General features: G+C 43.0%; 1 protein-coding gene across 4 annotated transcripts in view; it reads left to right on the forward strand.

The window, feature by feature from the left end:
* The window catches only part of LOC140724947 (uncharacterized), a 52,937-nt gene extending 44,466 nt beyond the window's left edge, over window positions 1–8,471 (forward strand). For all 4 annotated transcript variants that reach the window (XM_073039799.1, XM_073039802.1, XM_073039801.1 and 1 more), the window contains exon 6: window positions 6,848–8,471. In XM_073039799.1, the coding sequence (XP_072895900.1) occupies window positions 6,848–6,985 (138 nt within the window). In that variant the 3' untranslated portion in view covers window positions 6,986–8,471. The remainder of the gene's footprint in view (window positions 1–6,847) is intronic.
* Window positions 8,472–15,201: the final 6,730 nt, after the last annotated feature.

Below are 15,201 nucleotides of genomic sequence, written 5' to 3' on the forward strand. Positions count from 1 at the left end.
AGGTGCTTTCGGAACGGCCTGAGTGAGTAAGAGTGGCATGCTTCAAGGAATAGCATTTGCTGAGGTCGGTGTGCTCTGGTATTGATGGAAGTTAATGTTGAGGTGCTTAATGGGGCGGCCATTTCTCCGAAATTCCCCGGTAGCCACTTCTCCCACATTCCCATCATTCCTACCACATATTTACACAGTGCAATCTGCATTGGCCGGTTGACCTGCAGACCTTTGGGATGAGGATGGAGCAAGTCCACTCTGTCGTGGAAAACGTGCATGACAGCACCAAAGGACAGCATTGAACTGAGGTGGTTGTAACTCGGCTAGCTGCAGCGTTGTGCTATCCTGGATCCTGCTGAGCTGGCGATGCACTTGCCCAGACAGCTGAAGGATATTCAATCTTTCTCCTTGATGTTGTGTCTTATAGATGATGGACAGCCTTCTGGGGTGGGGGGCAAGCTGTGCTCTGGTTTACACCACCCCTGAAACCTCACTGATCCAGTCGCTGGGGGGGAGGGTGAACTCTGACGGTCAAATGTCAAGGGAGGATGCTCCAGTTCTCTCTTGTTACAACTGATACAGTTGAAGATTCCTGAGAGAGTTGGTTCCAACAAGAAAACTGTTGCCCCCCTTTGATGCTAAGCTCAGCCCCTTGATGCCTTAATGTCAATGGTATTCGTCACCACCTTGTCTCCAGAATTCAGCTCGTTGATTCATGTTTGCACCGTGGCTGTAAGCCAAGTGGATCTGGAGAAACCAAATTATGAATATGCACCACTTGATAGCACTGTCGGAAATACCACTTTGAGAGCAGACTAGTGGGATGGTAATTGGCCTGACTGGATTTGTGCTGTCATGTGTGAAAGGACACGCTGGCCATTTTTCCATATTATCGGGTAGATTGCCCTGTAAGTGTACTGGAACAGCTTGGCTGTGGGCACTGATAGTAGTGGAGTATGGGTCTTCACTGCTTTCTCTAGGGCGCTGTACAGTCTCATGCCTTATGCTATATCCATTTGCTGGTACTACATGAACTGAACTGAGCTGATTGGAGACTGCCTTTTCTGATGGTGGGGATCTCGGGGGAAAACCTACAAGGGTTCATTGTTCCCTATTTCTGGCTGAATTTGCTTCAGCCTTTTCTTTAGCTCTCAAATGATTGTTGAGGATGGGTGTGCTTTTGGAAACACCTTTTCCAGCTAGCTGTTCACCTCTCTAACAGCATTGACAACTAGAGATGCTGGGAAGAGTTTAATCTAATTGACAGGGGGATGGGAATTGGAGTGATAGGACTGAGGATGAGACAATTGGTATACTCTTTGATCTGAAAATTAGACCATAAAACCATAACACATAGGAACAGTATTAGGCCATTTGGCCCATCGAGTCTGCTCTGCCATTCTAGTTTTTTCAAAATGAATGCTAACATTGCATTTGCCTTCCTTACCATTACTTGCCAACCTGCAAGTTAGCCTTGAGGGAATACTGCACAAGGACATCCAAGCCCCTTTGCATCTTTGAATTTTGAATTTTCTCCCCATTTAGAAAATAGTCCATGCCTTTATTCTTTCTACCAAAGTGCAAGAGTGTACACTTTCCTACACTGTATTCTATCTGCCACTTCTTTGCATCTTCTCCTAGTCTGTCTGTCCTGCATACTTCTTGCTTCCTCAACTGTACCTGCCCTCCACTTACCTTTGTATTACCTGACAACCTGGCCACAAAGCCATCAACTCTATCATCCAAATTGTTAACATATAACGTGAACAACAGTCTCAATACCAGCCCCTGTGGAACACCACTTGTCACTGGCTGCCAATCAGAATAGGCCCCCTTTAATCCGACCGTCTCTCTCTCTCTCCTGCCAGTCAGCCAATCTCCTAGCCACACTACCATGGACTCTTGTTTAGCAGTCGCGTTTGTGGCACCTCGTGAAGGGCCTTCTAAAAAGTGAACAACATCATCCACTGACTCTCCTTTGTCTATCATGCCTGTATCCTCAACAGATTCGTCAGGCAAGATTTCCCCTTGATGCTGCCTTTAGCCTATTTTATCAAACGCCTCCAAGTACTCCAAAACCTCATCCTTAACAATGCAATCCATCATCTTCCCAACTCTTGAAGTCAGGCTAACTAGCATATCATTTCCTTTCTTCCTCCTCTCTCCCTTCTTAAAGAGTAGAGTGACATTTTCAAATTTTCATTCCTCTGGAAACATTCCAGAATCTAGTGATTTTTGAAAGATCGTTATTAATCCTTCCACAACGTCTTAAGCTACCTCATTCAGATCCCTTCAGCTTCTAAAGCACTTTTTCCTTGGTAATAGCAAATACTCACTTCTGCCCCCTGACACTCTAGAATTTCTGGCATAGTGCTGGTGTCTTGCGCAGTGAAGACTGATGCAAAATACTTAATAAGTTCACCCATTATTTCTTCGTCCCCCATTACTACTTCTCCAGCATCATTTTCCAGTGGTCTCTTTAATATAGTCTTTAAATGTCTGAAAATTTTTTGATATTGTTGGTTAGCTTACCTTCACACGTCACCTTTTCTCTCCTTATGTCATTTTAGTTGCCTTCTGTTGGTTTTTAAAAGCTTCCCACTCCTCAGACTTTCCACTAACTTTTGCTATATTATATACTGTAGCTTCTTTTTAGTTTTAATGCTGTCTTTGACTTTTCTTATCGTCCTCCCTTTAGAATACTTTCACTTCTTTAGGATGTATCTATCCTGCACCCTCAGAATTGCTCCCAGAAGTTCCAGCCATCATCCCTGCTAGGGTCCCCTTCCCATCAGCTTTGGCCAGCTCCTCTCTCATGTCTCTGTCATTGCCTTTTCTCCATTATAATACTGTTAATCTGATTTTAGTTCTTCCTCTCAAACTGCAGCGTGAATTCTAACATGTCTTCTAGGAGTTTCTTTACCTTAAACTCCCCAATCAAATTTGGCTTGTTGCACAATACCCCATCTAGAATTGCCTTTTCCCTGGTGGGCTGAACCACATACTGCTCTGAAAAGCCATCTCATAAGGATTCCACAAATTTCCTCACTTGGGATACTGGACCAACTTGATTTTCCCAGGATTTTGCACGTTGAAATCCCCCATGACTATCATAATGTTGCCTTTTTTTACATGCCTTTTCTATCTTCTATTGTAATTTCTTCCCCACCTCTTGGTTACTATTCAGAGGCCTAATTTTTACCCTTGCAGTTCCTTAACTCTACCCACGGGACCATAAGATATAGGAGCAGAAGTAGGCCATTCGGCCTGTCGAGTCTGCTCCTCCATTCAATTATGGGCTGATCCAATTCTTCCAGTCATCATCACTCCCCTGCCTTCACTCCATACCCTTTGATGCTCTGGCTAATCAAGTACCTATCTATCTCTGCCTTAAATATACCCAATGACTTGGCCTCCATGGCCACTCGTGGCAATAAATTCCACAGATTTACCACCCTCTGACTAATTTCTCCGCATCTCAGTTCTAAAAGGATGCCTTTCAATCCTCAAGTCGTGCCCACTTGTCCTAGAATCCCTAATCATGGGAAGTAACATTGCCATATCTAATTTGTTCAGGCCTTTTAACATTCAGAATGTTTCTATGAGATCCCCCTCATTCTCCTGAACTCCAGGGAATACAGCCCAAGAGCTGCCAGACGTTCCTCATACGGTAACCCTCTCATTCTCATGAATCTTCCCTGAACCCTCTCCAATGTCAGTATATCCTTTCTAAAATAAGGAGCCCAAAACTGCACACAATACTCCGTGTGGTCTCACGAGTGCCTTATAGAGCCTCAACATCACATCCCTGCTCTTATATTCTGTACATCTATACTAAATGAATGCTAACATTGCATTCACCTTCTTCACAACCGACTTGACCTGCAGATTAACCTTTAGGGTATCTTGCACAAGGTCTCTCAAGTCTCTCTGCATCTCTGCATTTTGAATTCTCTCCCCTTCTAAGTAATAGTCTGCCAGTTTATTTCCTCCACCAAAGTGCACGGCCATACACTTTCCAACATTGTATTTCATTTTCCACTTCTTTGCCCATTCCCCTAAACTATCTAAGTCTCTCTGTTTCCTCAACACTACCTGCTCCTCCAGCTATCTTTGCATCATCGGCAAATTTAGCCACAAATCCCTCAATACCATAGTCCAAATCATTGACATACATCGTAAAAAGTAACGGTCCCAACACCGACCCCTGTGGAACTCCAGTAGTAACTGGCAGGCTCTCGCTGTTTTCTGCCGACCAGCCAATGCTCGACCCACACTAGTAACTTCCCTGTAATTCCATGGGCTTTTATCTTGCTCAGCAGCCTCTTGTGCGGCATTTTGTCAAATGCCTTCTGAAAATCCAAGTACACCACACCTACTGCATCTCCTTTGTCTACCCTGCTTGTAATTTCCTCAAAGAATTGCAGTAGGTTTGTCAGGCAGGATCTTCCTTTCAGGAAACCATGCTGGCTTTGGCCTATCTTGTCATGTACCTCCAGGTTATCCATAATCTCATCCCTAACAATAGATTCCAACAACTTCCCAACCACAGATGTCAGGCTAACAGGTCTATAGTTTCCTTTCTGCTGCCTCCCACCCTTCTTAAATAGCAGAGAAACATTTGCAATTTTCCGGTCATCCAGTACGATGCCAGAATCTATCGATTCTTGAAAGATCATCGTTAACACCTCCGCAATCTCTCCAGCTACTTCCTTCAGAACCTGAGGGTGCATTCCATCAGGTCCAGGAGATTTATCCACCATCAGATCATTAAGCTTCCTGAGCACCTTCTCAGTCATAATTTTCACTGCACAAACTTCACTTCCCTGACACTCTTGAATGTCCGGTATACTGCAGACGTCTTCCACTGTGAGGACTGATGCAAAATACGCATTCAGTTCCTCTACCATCTCTGCATCTCTCAATACAATATCTCCAGCATAATTTTGTATTGGTCCTGTATCTACCTTCGACTCTCTTTTACCTTTTATATACTTAAAAAAGATATTAGTATCTTCTTTGATATTAGTCACCAGCTTCCTCTCATAATTCATCTTTTCCTTCCGAATGTCCTTCTTAGTTTCCTTCTGCAAGTTTTTAAAAGCTTCCCAAACCTCTATCAGCAAGGATTCTACTTATTCCTATCTTATGTCACTTTTTTCTGCATCATCTGCAAAACAAAGTTGCTCCTACACACCTAAGGTTTTTATTCATTTCAAATCCAGTAAGTATGCTTGCTCATTTGAGATTTTCCATTAGCGGAAACATTTCAATATTTGCCCTTTCATGCAAATATGTTTCAATAAGCTCATACATCTCTATCTTCGATTTCTCTAACGTCTGATGATTTTCCCTCTCACCCTTCCCTCCTCTTCAATTCCCCACTCTGGCTTCCCTCTTAACTCTTTTTTCCTCACCTGCCTATATTTCCTCATCCTGGTGCCTTTCCCTTTCTCCTATGGTCCACTCTCCTCTCCTATCAGATTCCTTCATCTCCAGCCTTTTACCTTTTCTACCCATCACCTCTGAGCTTCTTATTTCATCCCCACCCACCTGGCTTCATCTATCACCTTTGGGCTTCTATTCCTTCCTCACTCCTCATCCTCTTATTCTGGCTTCTCTCCCCTTCCTTTCCTGGCCTGTTGAAGGGTCTCAGCCCAGAACGTTGACTGTTTATTCATTTCCATAGATGCTGGCTGACCTGCTGAGTTCCTCCAGCATTTTGTGTCTGTTACTCTGGATCTCCAGAATCTCTTGTTTATGATTAATCTTTGGCTGAGTCTATGGCAGCAATGATGCCGTAAATTGAATTCCTAATGCAAGCTTTGTTGCACATTTGGTCACAAAGAGACTTAACCTGTTGCCCAATCCAGTTATGACAAGAGGTGAGAGTCTGGCTTATTGTTGTCACCTGTACTCAGGTACAGAGAAAAACTTTGTTTTGTTTGTCACATAAATACATCAAAGTGCAATGCAGAAAGAAGAACATAGTGTTACAGAGAAAGTGCGATGGGGGTACACCGTGAGGTGCAAGGCAGATTGCGAGGTCAGGAATCTATCTTAATGAAGGAGGTCTGTTCAATAGTCTTTCAACAGCAAGATAAAAGCTCTCCTTGAGCCTGTGTTTGTTTTAAAATGCGAAGTAGAAATTCCTGTGTAATTTTAGTAAGGTTCAGCGAGTAATTGCTTGCATGGTAGCTGGTACTATGAGATGAAGCAAAAGATTCAAGTAGTGAAACACTACACAACCTGGAATCTGAAAAAAGAAGCTAAATGCTAGAAATAATTCAGTGAATCTGACAGCCTCTGCAGCAGGAGAGCAGATAATGTTTCAGATTGGGAATCTTTACTCAGAAGGGGATTCCTAACACGGAAAGAATCTGGTGTCTGTTCCCACCTACCTTATTCAGCTTGCTATTTTGAGTATACAAATGTTAACAGTTGCTTCACTGCTTTATGGACTGTTTAGCAATCTGTACTGAATGATTTTAAATGGATCAGGGTCTGCATTCTGGTAAGATTAAAGTTGGCAGATTTCTTTTAGTTTATTTCTTGACAATTGATATAATAAATGCTTTCCACAAGTTATAAATCCTTATATTTTGCTACCGTGTGGAAAGATGAAATCTTACCCATTAAGAGGGAAACATCCCTTCATGAGAAGGTGAATTGGTGATTTTTAATTTGGAAAGAGGTAATAAGTGTTTACTTGAGAAATTCACCCTGTTTCACACATGAATTGCCATATCTGATCAAATTTTTAATTCAGTATTTTGTTAAAGCCAGTGCTTCAGTAATGTACTTTGTAATCCCTTCATCTAAAAATCCTACCAGTTTCTATTCTGTTTGATTACAGATTTCTGTAATGCCGCCCCAAAGAGTCAGCCATGGTTTCGGTCATCAGTTGGAGACTGCGTTTGTGCAGTGGATGCAGATGAATGGAAATCGAGCCTTAAAAATCCCAAAGATCAAAAGACATTCATGGTTTATGTGATAAAATATTTAAATCAAGTGTGCTTTGATTTTTTTTTCTAGTTGCTCAGTTTCATTTCAAATGTTTACCAACATTTGTCATTTTTTCATATAAAGCTTCATATTTTAGTTAAATATTTCAAAGTAACTGTTGGAATTCAGTTATAGCACATGTTTTAAAGCAAATATTTAGCAGATTGTTGATAATTATATTTAATCTTTTTAAAACACTCATTCTCAGAATTTGGATTACACAAACACAGTCATCCTTTTTTTCCCCCATTCCCTGCTTTGCTGAAAGATGCAAACATTGATTTTACTGCTGACTGATCTACTAGGCCTCTGCTAAGGGTATTTTGGCAATGCCGTGCAAACTACAACCCTCACCACAGCCACTCCGCCTTCAAATAACTCTTGAGCTCATTAGGAGCATGCGTGTGTGTGTGTGTGTGTGTGTGTGTGTGTGTGTGTGTGTGTGTGTGTGTGTGTGTGTGTGTGTGTGTGTGTGTGTGTGTGTGTGTGTGTGTGTGTGTGTGTGTGTGTGTGTGTCTATGTTTGTGTCTCTGCGTATAGTGCACCTGTTTAAAGTGCCTCTCCAAAAACAATCTGATATAAATTCTTCTGCTTGCCAGTGCCATTGACCAAACACCATTCCCTGAAGTCTGTGTCTAAACTAGTCAGATTTCCCCATATTCAGCGGCTGATTGGCCAGTTAAAGTTGTGCTGATTTCCAGGTTTTTAACCGCTGGATTTAACAGCCATCGATGGGATTTGAATGTGAGTTTGCTGTGTTCCAAATTGATCTTCTGAACTTCTAATCTAATGGCATATCTACTATACCCCCTTGTGTTTTGGGGCTTAAGTTAATGTATGACTATTACTACAGTTTTAACATGGAGATGTATAGTTGTTCAGCTTCAATACAAAACTAGCAATATTACTCAGGAAAATACCAAACACAAAACTGTGAATTATGTGGTTCCTTATTGGATGTGGGAATTGGGAGTTGTTAGAAGTTGGTATGATTGTTGTGGAGTTACCATGTGGTATAATACCATCCTTAATAGACTCAAGCGGAAGTTTATTCTTTTATCATGTTATATATTTGTAAATGCTCAAAATAAAAAGACCAAATAGTGGTGTTACTTCACACAAACAGTTTGTAAATATAATGTGATGTCATTGTACAACAGTCTGGTAGGCTTTACTGTATGTGCATTGTTGGATGCCACAATTTTGGTTGGCATCTCTTGCTATATTACAATAATTATTATTTCTGTGTTATTGTTAATATAAGTGATGATGGAATATTTTTGATTCTAGCTACGTTTATTTAAATTTCATCCTCACTTTAAAAACTTTAGCTGTATTCAGAACTTGATGGGCTGAAAGGCCTAATCCTGCTCCTGTGTCTTATGGTCTAATACTTGCTGTCCACACATTTTAATTATCAACTTATTAAGTTTCTATGCTAGAAATTTAATAAAATCTTGATTATTTTTGTATAATATCTCAGGTCTTTTCTGTAATTGTATTTTTTTTCACATTTCTAGCACAGTGTTGGAGGTTCTAGCACTCTAGCACTGTTGGAGGTTTTTGGTACAGAGACACAAGACAGCAGATGCTGAAATCTGAAGCAACCAATAATGTGCTGGAAGAACTCAACTGATCAGGCAGCATCTGCTAGGGGGAATAGGAGGGGCATTGGTAATTCCATCATCTCCCATCTCCTCCACTCCACAGAGATGCTATTCGATCTGCAGATTATTTGTTACTTGGTTTTTAATATTCATTCAAGGGACTTGGCTTTTACAGTGTGAGCCAGCTTTTTGTTGCCCTAGAGGAGATAGTGGTGAGCTGTCACCTTGAGGCGTGGTATACCCACAATGAGTTCCAAGAATTCCACTCCGCAACAGTGAAGGAACAGTGATGCACTTCAAAGTCAGGATGGGTTGTTGCCTGCAGGACAGCTTCCAAATGGTGGCATTCACACGCTTTTGCTGTCCTGGTCCTAGCTGGTAGAGGTCATGCGTCTGGAAGGTGAGGTCCAAGGTGTGATGGTGAGTTGCTGCAGATGGGACAGATCGATGCCAACTCTGTGTTGATGGAGTGAACAAATGGTTCTGGATGAGGTGTCTATGTGCTGGCTGCTCTCGAGTTCCTTGAGTGTCATTGAAGCTGCACTCATCCAGACAAATAGGAAGTATTCCATCACACTCCTGACTTGAGCTTTGTAGATGTTGGACAGGCTTTGGGGAACTAGCTGCAGGACTGCAAAACTCTGACCTGCTTATGAAGCCAATTATGTGTAATGTATTCCAGTTCAGTTCTATGTCAATGGTAACTCAACCCCACCAGGTTTTAGTGATATGGGATGATAGCTGGATTTTCTCTTCTTGAATGTTGTCGTTTCAAAAATACTTTTTTTCTGCATATGTGCACATACTGGTAAATAGGAAATTAATAACCACAGAAGCTTCTGCAGATGCTGGAAATCCAGAGCACCACACACAAAATGGGAGAACTGAGCAGGTGAGGCAGCTATGGAAATGAATAAGCCAGTGTTTAAGGCCAGGACCCCTCCTCAGGACTGGAAAGGAGGTGGGAAGATGTCAGAGGGGAACGGAGGAAGACTAGCTAGAAGGTGATAGGTGAAGCCAGATGGGGGAGGGGGTCGAGTTGTTAGGTGGAAAAGGTACTGAGCTGGAGAAGAAGAAATGTGATAGGAGAGGTGAATGGACTGAAGGAGGAGAGGCACCATGGGGAAATGATAGGCAGGTGAAGAGAAGAGGTAAGTGGAGAATAGAAGAAGAGGGAAGGGGGAGGGTAAAAATCTTTTACCAGAAGGAGGAATTGATGTTCATGCATCAGGTTGGAGGTTACCTAGATGGAATGAGATGTCGCTCCTCTATCCTGGGAGTGGCCTCATCGTGGCTGAAGAGGAAGTCGTGGACCAACATTTCAGAGCAGGAATTTAAATGGTTGGCAACCAGGAAATTCCATTTTTTGTGGCATTTAGAGGTCAGTCCACCACACTAGCATCTCCTTTGTCTTCTGCGGGTTTGATAGTGAGGCTGAGATTGGTGCAGAGAGAGTGGAGTGCAGTACTTGCAGAGGGTATAAGAAGAACTTGGTGTCATAATGATCATAAACTTGCTGAGCTGTGGACAAAGGTAACGCTCTTACTGGGGACAGAACATTCCACCTCAGAGGGAGTGGAGAAGACACAGCAGGAATTAAAGCTGAGATCATAGGGGGGAGGAGAGTTGGTGGCGTCAGAGGAGGGGGGAGTGTTGGGGTATTCAGGGAAGATAAGGTGGGAGGAAGATGGAGCTGCTGAGGATCCAGAAGGTGGTGGTGGGGAGCCTGAGGTACCTGGTGTTTGGGGTGTAGTGGTAGGGGAATTGGAGCACAGGGACGCTGCAGCAGCAAGCTCTTGGCTGGAGCTGGAGGCTGCATAATTCACAGTCTGAAGGCGTCCGGGGTTATTTGACTCCTTCAGACCACAAAATTAACTTTCAGACTGGAAAGTCGTAAGCTCATGACTTTGAGCAAGGTAAGGTGCTGTGCGGCCACTGCCAGCGACAGCAGGCTGACTCTGTTCTGTCGTCCAACCGTTGTGTCATCTGACTTGGGGATGTGGCCTGCAGCAGAGCGGAGTTGACGGAGTAGGGTTGCATGATGTTGGTCACATCCCACTGCCACTGTATAATATTTCCAAGCTTTAATGTTGCAGATGGTTTCAAAAGCATATCTTTTCAACATGAGCATACATTTGTGCCTCTATCCTCTCAGATTCCAGAAATCTATACTGATAGAGATTGTCAGGTGTGCATTGCCCCACAACAAGGGGAAATGAAGGTGGAATCTCATGTGGATAGGGTAGTGAAGAAAGCTTTTGGTATGCTGGCCTTTATAAATCAGAGCATTGAGTATAGGAGTTGGGATGTAATGTTAAAATTGTACAAGGCATTGGTAAGGCCAAATTTGGAGTGTTGTGTATAGTTCTGGTCACCGAATTATAGGAAAGATATCAACAAAATAGAAAGAGTACAGAGAAGATTTACTAGAACGTTACCTGGGTTTCAGCACCTAAGTTACAGAGAAAGGTTGAACAAGTTAGGGTCTTTATTCTTTGGAGTGTAGAAGGTTGAGGGGGGAATTGATAGAGGTATTTAAAATTATGAGGGGGATAGATAGAGTTGACGTGGATAGGCTTTTTCCATTGAGAGTAGGGGAGATTCAAACAAGAGGACATGAGTTGAGAGTTAGGGGGCAAAAGTTTAAGGGTAACACGAGGGGGAATTTCTAGAGAGTGGTAGCTGTATGGAACGAGCTTCCAGTAGAAGTGGTAGAAGCAGGTTTGGTATTGTCATTTAAAGTAAAATTGGATAGGTATATAGACAGGAAAGGAATGGAGGGATATGGGTTGAGTGCGGGCCAGTGGGACTAGGTGAGAGTAAGCGTTTGGCACGGACAAGAAGGGCCGAGATGACCTGTTTCCATGCTGTAATTATGTGGTTATATGCAATGACTCCGAGGACAAATCACTCCTTTGCTTTCACAATGAAAGCAGTTGGCTTCTGGGAATTAGTTTTCCATTAATATCAGGATGTGTGTAATAACAGCAAGGTTGCATATATTGCTTGGGAGTAGATACAAAGGAGATATTGGGTAAATTTTTTACGCAGAGAGTGGTGAGGGTGTGGAATGGGCTGCCAGCGACAGTGGTGGAAGCGGATATTATAGGGTCTTTTAAGAGACTTTTGGACAGGTACATGGAGCTTAGAAAACTAGAGGGCTATGGGTAAGCCTAGTAATTTCTAAGGTAGGGACATGTTTGGCACAACTTAGTGGGTGGAAGGGCCTGTGTTGTGCTGTAGGCTTTCTGTGTTTCTATGTTTATAGTGGCCATTTCCATTTGGAAAAAAAGCAGATGATGATGTAGAAAGCTACCTTAAATATCTGGGTCTTTCTAGTTATGACAGTCAGGAGATAGAACTAGATAATCTTCTTAGTTCTACAAGGATGTCGAATGCCCATGTATGGGGTGGAAATTTTGAAAAGATGTAGGCATTGCAGAGGAGATGACTGTTTCTTATCCCTAATTACTCAGGACTTGTCCTCCTCAGTAGAAGTCATATGTTTGGAAAATGCTGTTTAAATAGCCTAGGTAACATTGGCGGGCACTTACTGTTCAGTGTGAACGTGACGAGGAGGTACAAGTGTGCTGGCCAACTTACCTTTTAATCTACTCAAAGATCAATCTAACCCTTTTGTTCTCATTCGTTCATTCAGTGCCGTGTTGTATGACATGGGCCATCATGGTCTTTCCATGACCATGGTTGTTCTTGGCAAATTCTGCAGAAGAGGTTTGCCATTGCCTCCTGCTGGGCAGTGTCTTTACAAGACGAGTGACCCCAGCCGTTATCAATACTCTTCAAAGATTGCCTGCCGTCAGTGGTCGCATAACTAGGACTTGTGATATGCACCAGCTGCTCATACAGCCATCCACCACCTGCTCCCATGGCTTTATATGATCCTGATCCGGTGGGGGTGGGCTAAGCAGGTATTACACCTTGTCCAAAGGTGACCTGCAGGCTAGCGGAGGGAAGGAGCGTCTTACACCTCCATTAGTAGAATCGTATCTCCAACCCTCCACTTCTTTTACAAACATGAGCCTCGCAAAAAGTCTCTTAAATGTCCCCAATGTATCTGCCTCACCCACCACTCGCTGCTGTAAAATAACCTCCCTCTGTTATCACCCCAAAATATTCCTCTACTAATTGACCACTCTCTGTATAGAACATTGAACTCTACAGCCCACAACACAGTAGCATAGTGGTTAGCACAATGCCTTACACCTTGTGCGTTCTCCCCGTGACTGCACGGGTTTCCTCCGGGTGCTCTGGCTGCCTCCCGCGGTCTAGGGACATACCGGTTGGTGGGCTTGGTTGGTCATTGTAAATTGTCCTGTATTTAGGCTAGAATTGGGTCGGAGGTTGCTGGGTCGAAGGGCCTGTCCCACGCAGTATCTCAGAAATAACAATTGGGCTGATCTTTTAACCTACTGAGATCTAAATCTCCCTTTGCTCCCCACTTTTATTTTATTGCTTGTTGTGTTCTGCACTGTCCTGCCAAGCATTATGGGCATCCTATGTTGGTGCCGGAAGGTGTGGCTGTTAACACAAACTCTTTGTGATTTTTATAAATGACCTGGATGAGGAAGTGGAGGGATGGGTTAGTAAGTTTGCTGATGACACAAAGGTTGGGGGTGTTGTGGATAGTGTGGAGGGCAGTCAGAGGTTACAGCGGGACATTGATAGGATGCAAAACTGGGCTGAGAAGTGGCAGATGGAGTTCAACCCAGATAAGTGTGAAGGGGTTCATTTTGGTAGGTCAAATATGATGACAGAATATAGTATTAATGGTAAGACTCTTGACAGTGTGGAGGATCAGAGGGATCTTGAGGTCCGAATCCATAGGACGCTCAAAGCTGCTGCACAGGTTGATTCTGTAGTTAGGAGGGCATACGGTGCATTGGCCTTCATGAATCGTGGGATTGAGTTTAAGAGCCGAGAGGTAATGTTGCAGCTATATAGGACCCTGGTCAGACCCCACTTGGAGTACTCTGCTCAGTTCTGGTTGCCTCACTACAGGAAGGATGTGGAAGCCATTGAAAGGGTGCAGAGGAAATTTACAAGGATGTTGCCTGGATTGGGGAGCATGCCTTATGAGAATAGGTTGAGTGAACACAGCCTTTTCTCCTTGGAGCAACGGAGGATGAGAAGTGACCAAGATAATGAGAGGCATTGATCGTGTGGATAGTCAGAGGCTATTTCCAAGGGCTGAAATGGGTAGCATGAGCGGGCATATTTTAAGGTGCTTGGAAGTAGGTACAGAGGAGATGGCAGGGGTAAGTTTTTTTACGCAGAGAGTGGTGAGTGCATGGAATGGGCTGGCTGTGGCAGTGGAGGCGGAAACGATCGGGTCTTTTAAGAGACTTCTGGTTGGATACATGGAGCTTAGAAAAATAGAGGGCTATGGGTAAGCCTAAGTAGTTCTATGGTAAGGACATGTTCGGCACAACTTTGTGGGCCAAAGGGACTGTATTGTGCTGTAGGTTTTTTATGTTTGTATGTAAATAACTTTAGTGTGTTGTACATGTCACACAATGTAGCCAGAGGATGCAAGCGGTGAAGGGAATAATTGCCCAGGAGATGGATGAGGTGACAATCAAGTGATTGCTTTGTCTTGGAATATTGTTGAGCTCTTGTGAGTGTTGTTGGAACTGTACTTACCTTGACAACTGGAGCATCTGCTATCATGCTCCTGCTTCGCAAATGGTGGAAAGTGAGTGGCAGGAGTTTAAGTCACTTGCAGGATACCTGGTTTACTTCCTGCTTTTACCAGAATATTTGCGTGACTGATCCAACTGATGTTGTGATTAACTTCCTGCACGTTGATGGTAGGAAGGTTGTGATTGAAGATGTGTTTGAATGTCGTCAGGGTCTTGGATGCCTCATTTTCTAAGGAAGTACTTTGTGCAAAAGCAAATCTATCACTCCAGATGTTATGTTTATTAACAGTACTGTTGACAAGACTGCAGAGCTCAACCTCCAGTGTGGTGGAATTGCTTTGGTCTGATTGTTGATGTTTACTGTTATATGCTAGGTTATTGCCATTGCAGGCTGGCACCTCATTTGTTTAGACATGCCCGCTGGTGCTTTTGATATGTCATTGTGTAGTCCTCTTACATCTACAGTTGATGTGCTGTCTTGATGGTGATAGATCTTCTGGGCAAAGAGGTTGTATTTACAGCTGGTGCAGTATTAAGCAACTGTGATGTGTAGTATGAACATCTCAGACAAAAGGATGGATTAACATTAAAAGTAAATTGTTTTATCAAAGTGTATACATATATGTCACCGGAAACCACCCTGAGATTCATTTTCTTGTGGGCATACTCAGCAAATCTATAGAATCGTAACTGTTAACAGGGCCAATGAAAGATCAACCAGAGTGCAGAAGACAACAAACTGTTTGATCACTACTGTAGATTAAAAACTGTCTCAAGGGTTGGATAGTTGTACTCCTTCCGCTATTTAGTTGAAGGAAATTTATTTTCATCCAGTTTTCTACTAAACAAGCAAATTGGTAAATGAACCAGTGCCAGGGTTGGGAAAAAGCTCAGGTATAGTTTGTCCTGTACGTACATGTATAACCTGCCATATTCAA

Source organism: Hemitrygon akajei, chromosome 3, assembly GCF_048418815.1.
Source record: "Hemitrygon akajei chromosome 3, sHemAka1.3, whole genome shotgun sequence".
Taxonomy (NCBI): domain Eukaryota; kingdom Metazoa; phylum Chordata; class Chondrichthyes; order Myliobatiformes; family Dasyatidae; genus Hemitrygon; species Hemitrygon akajei.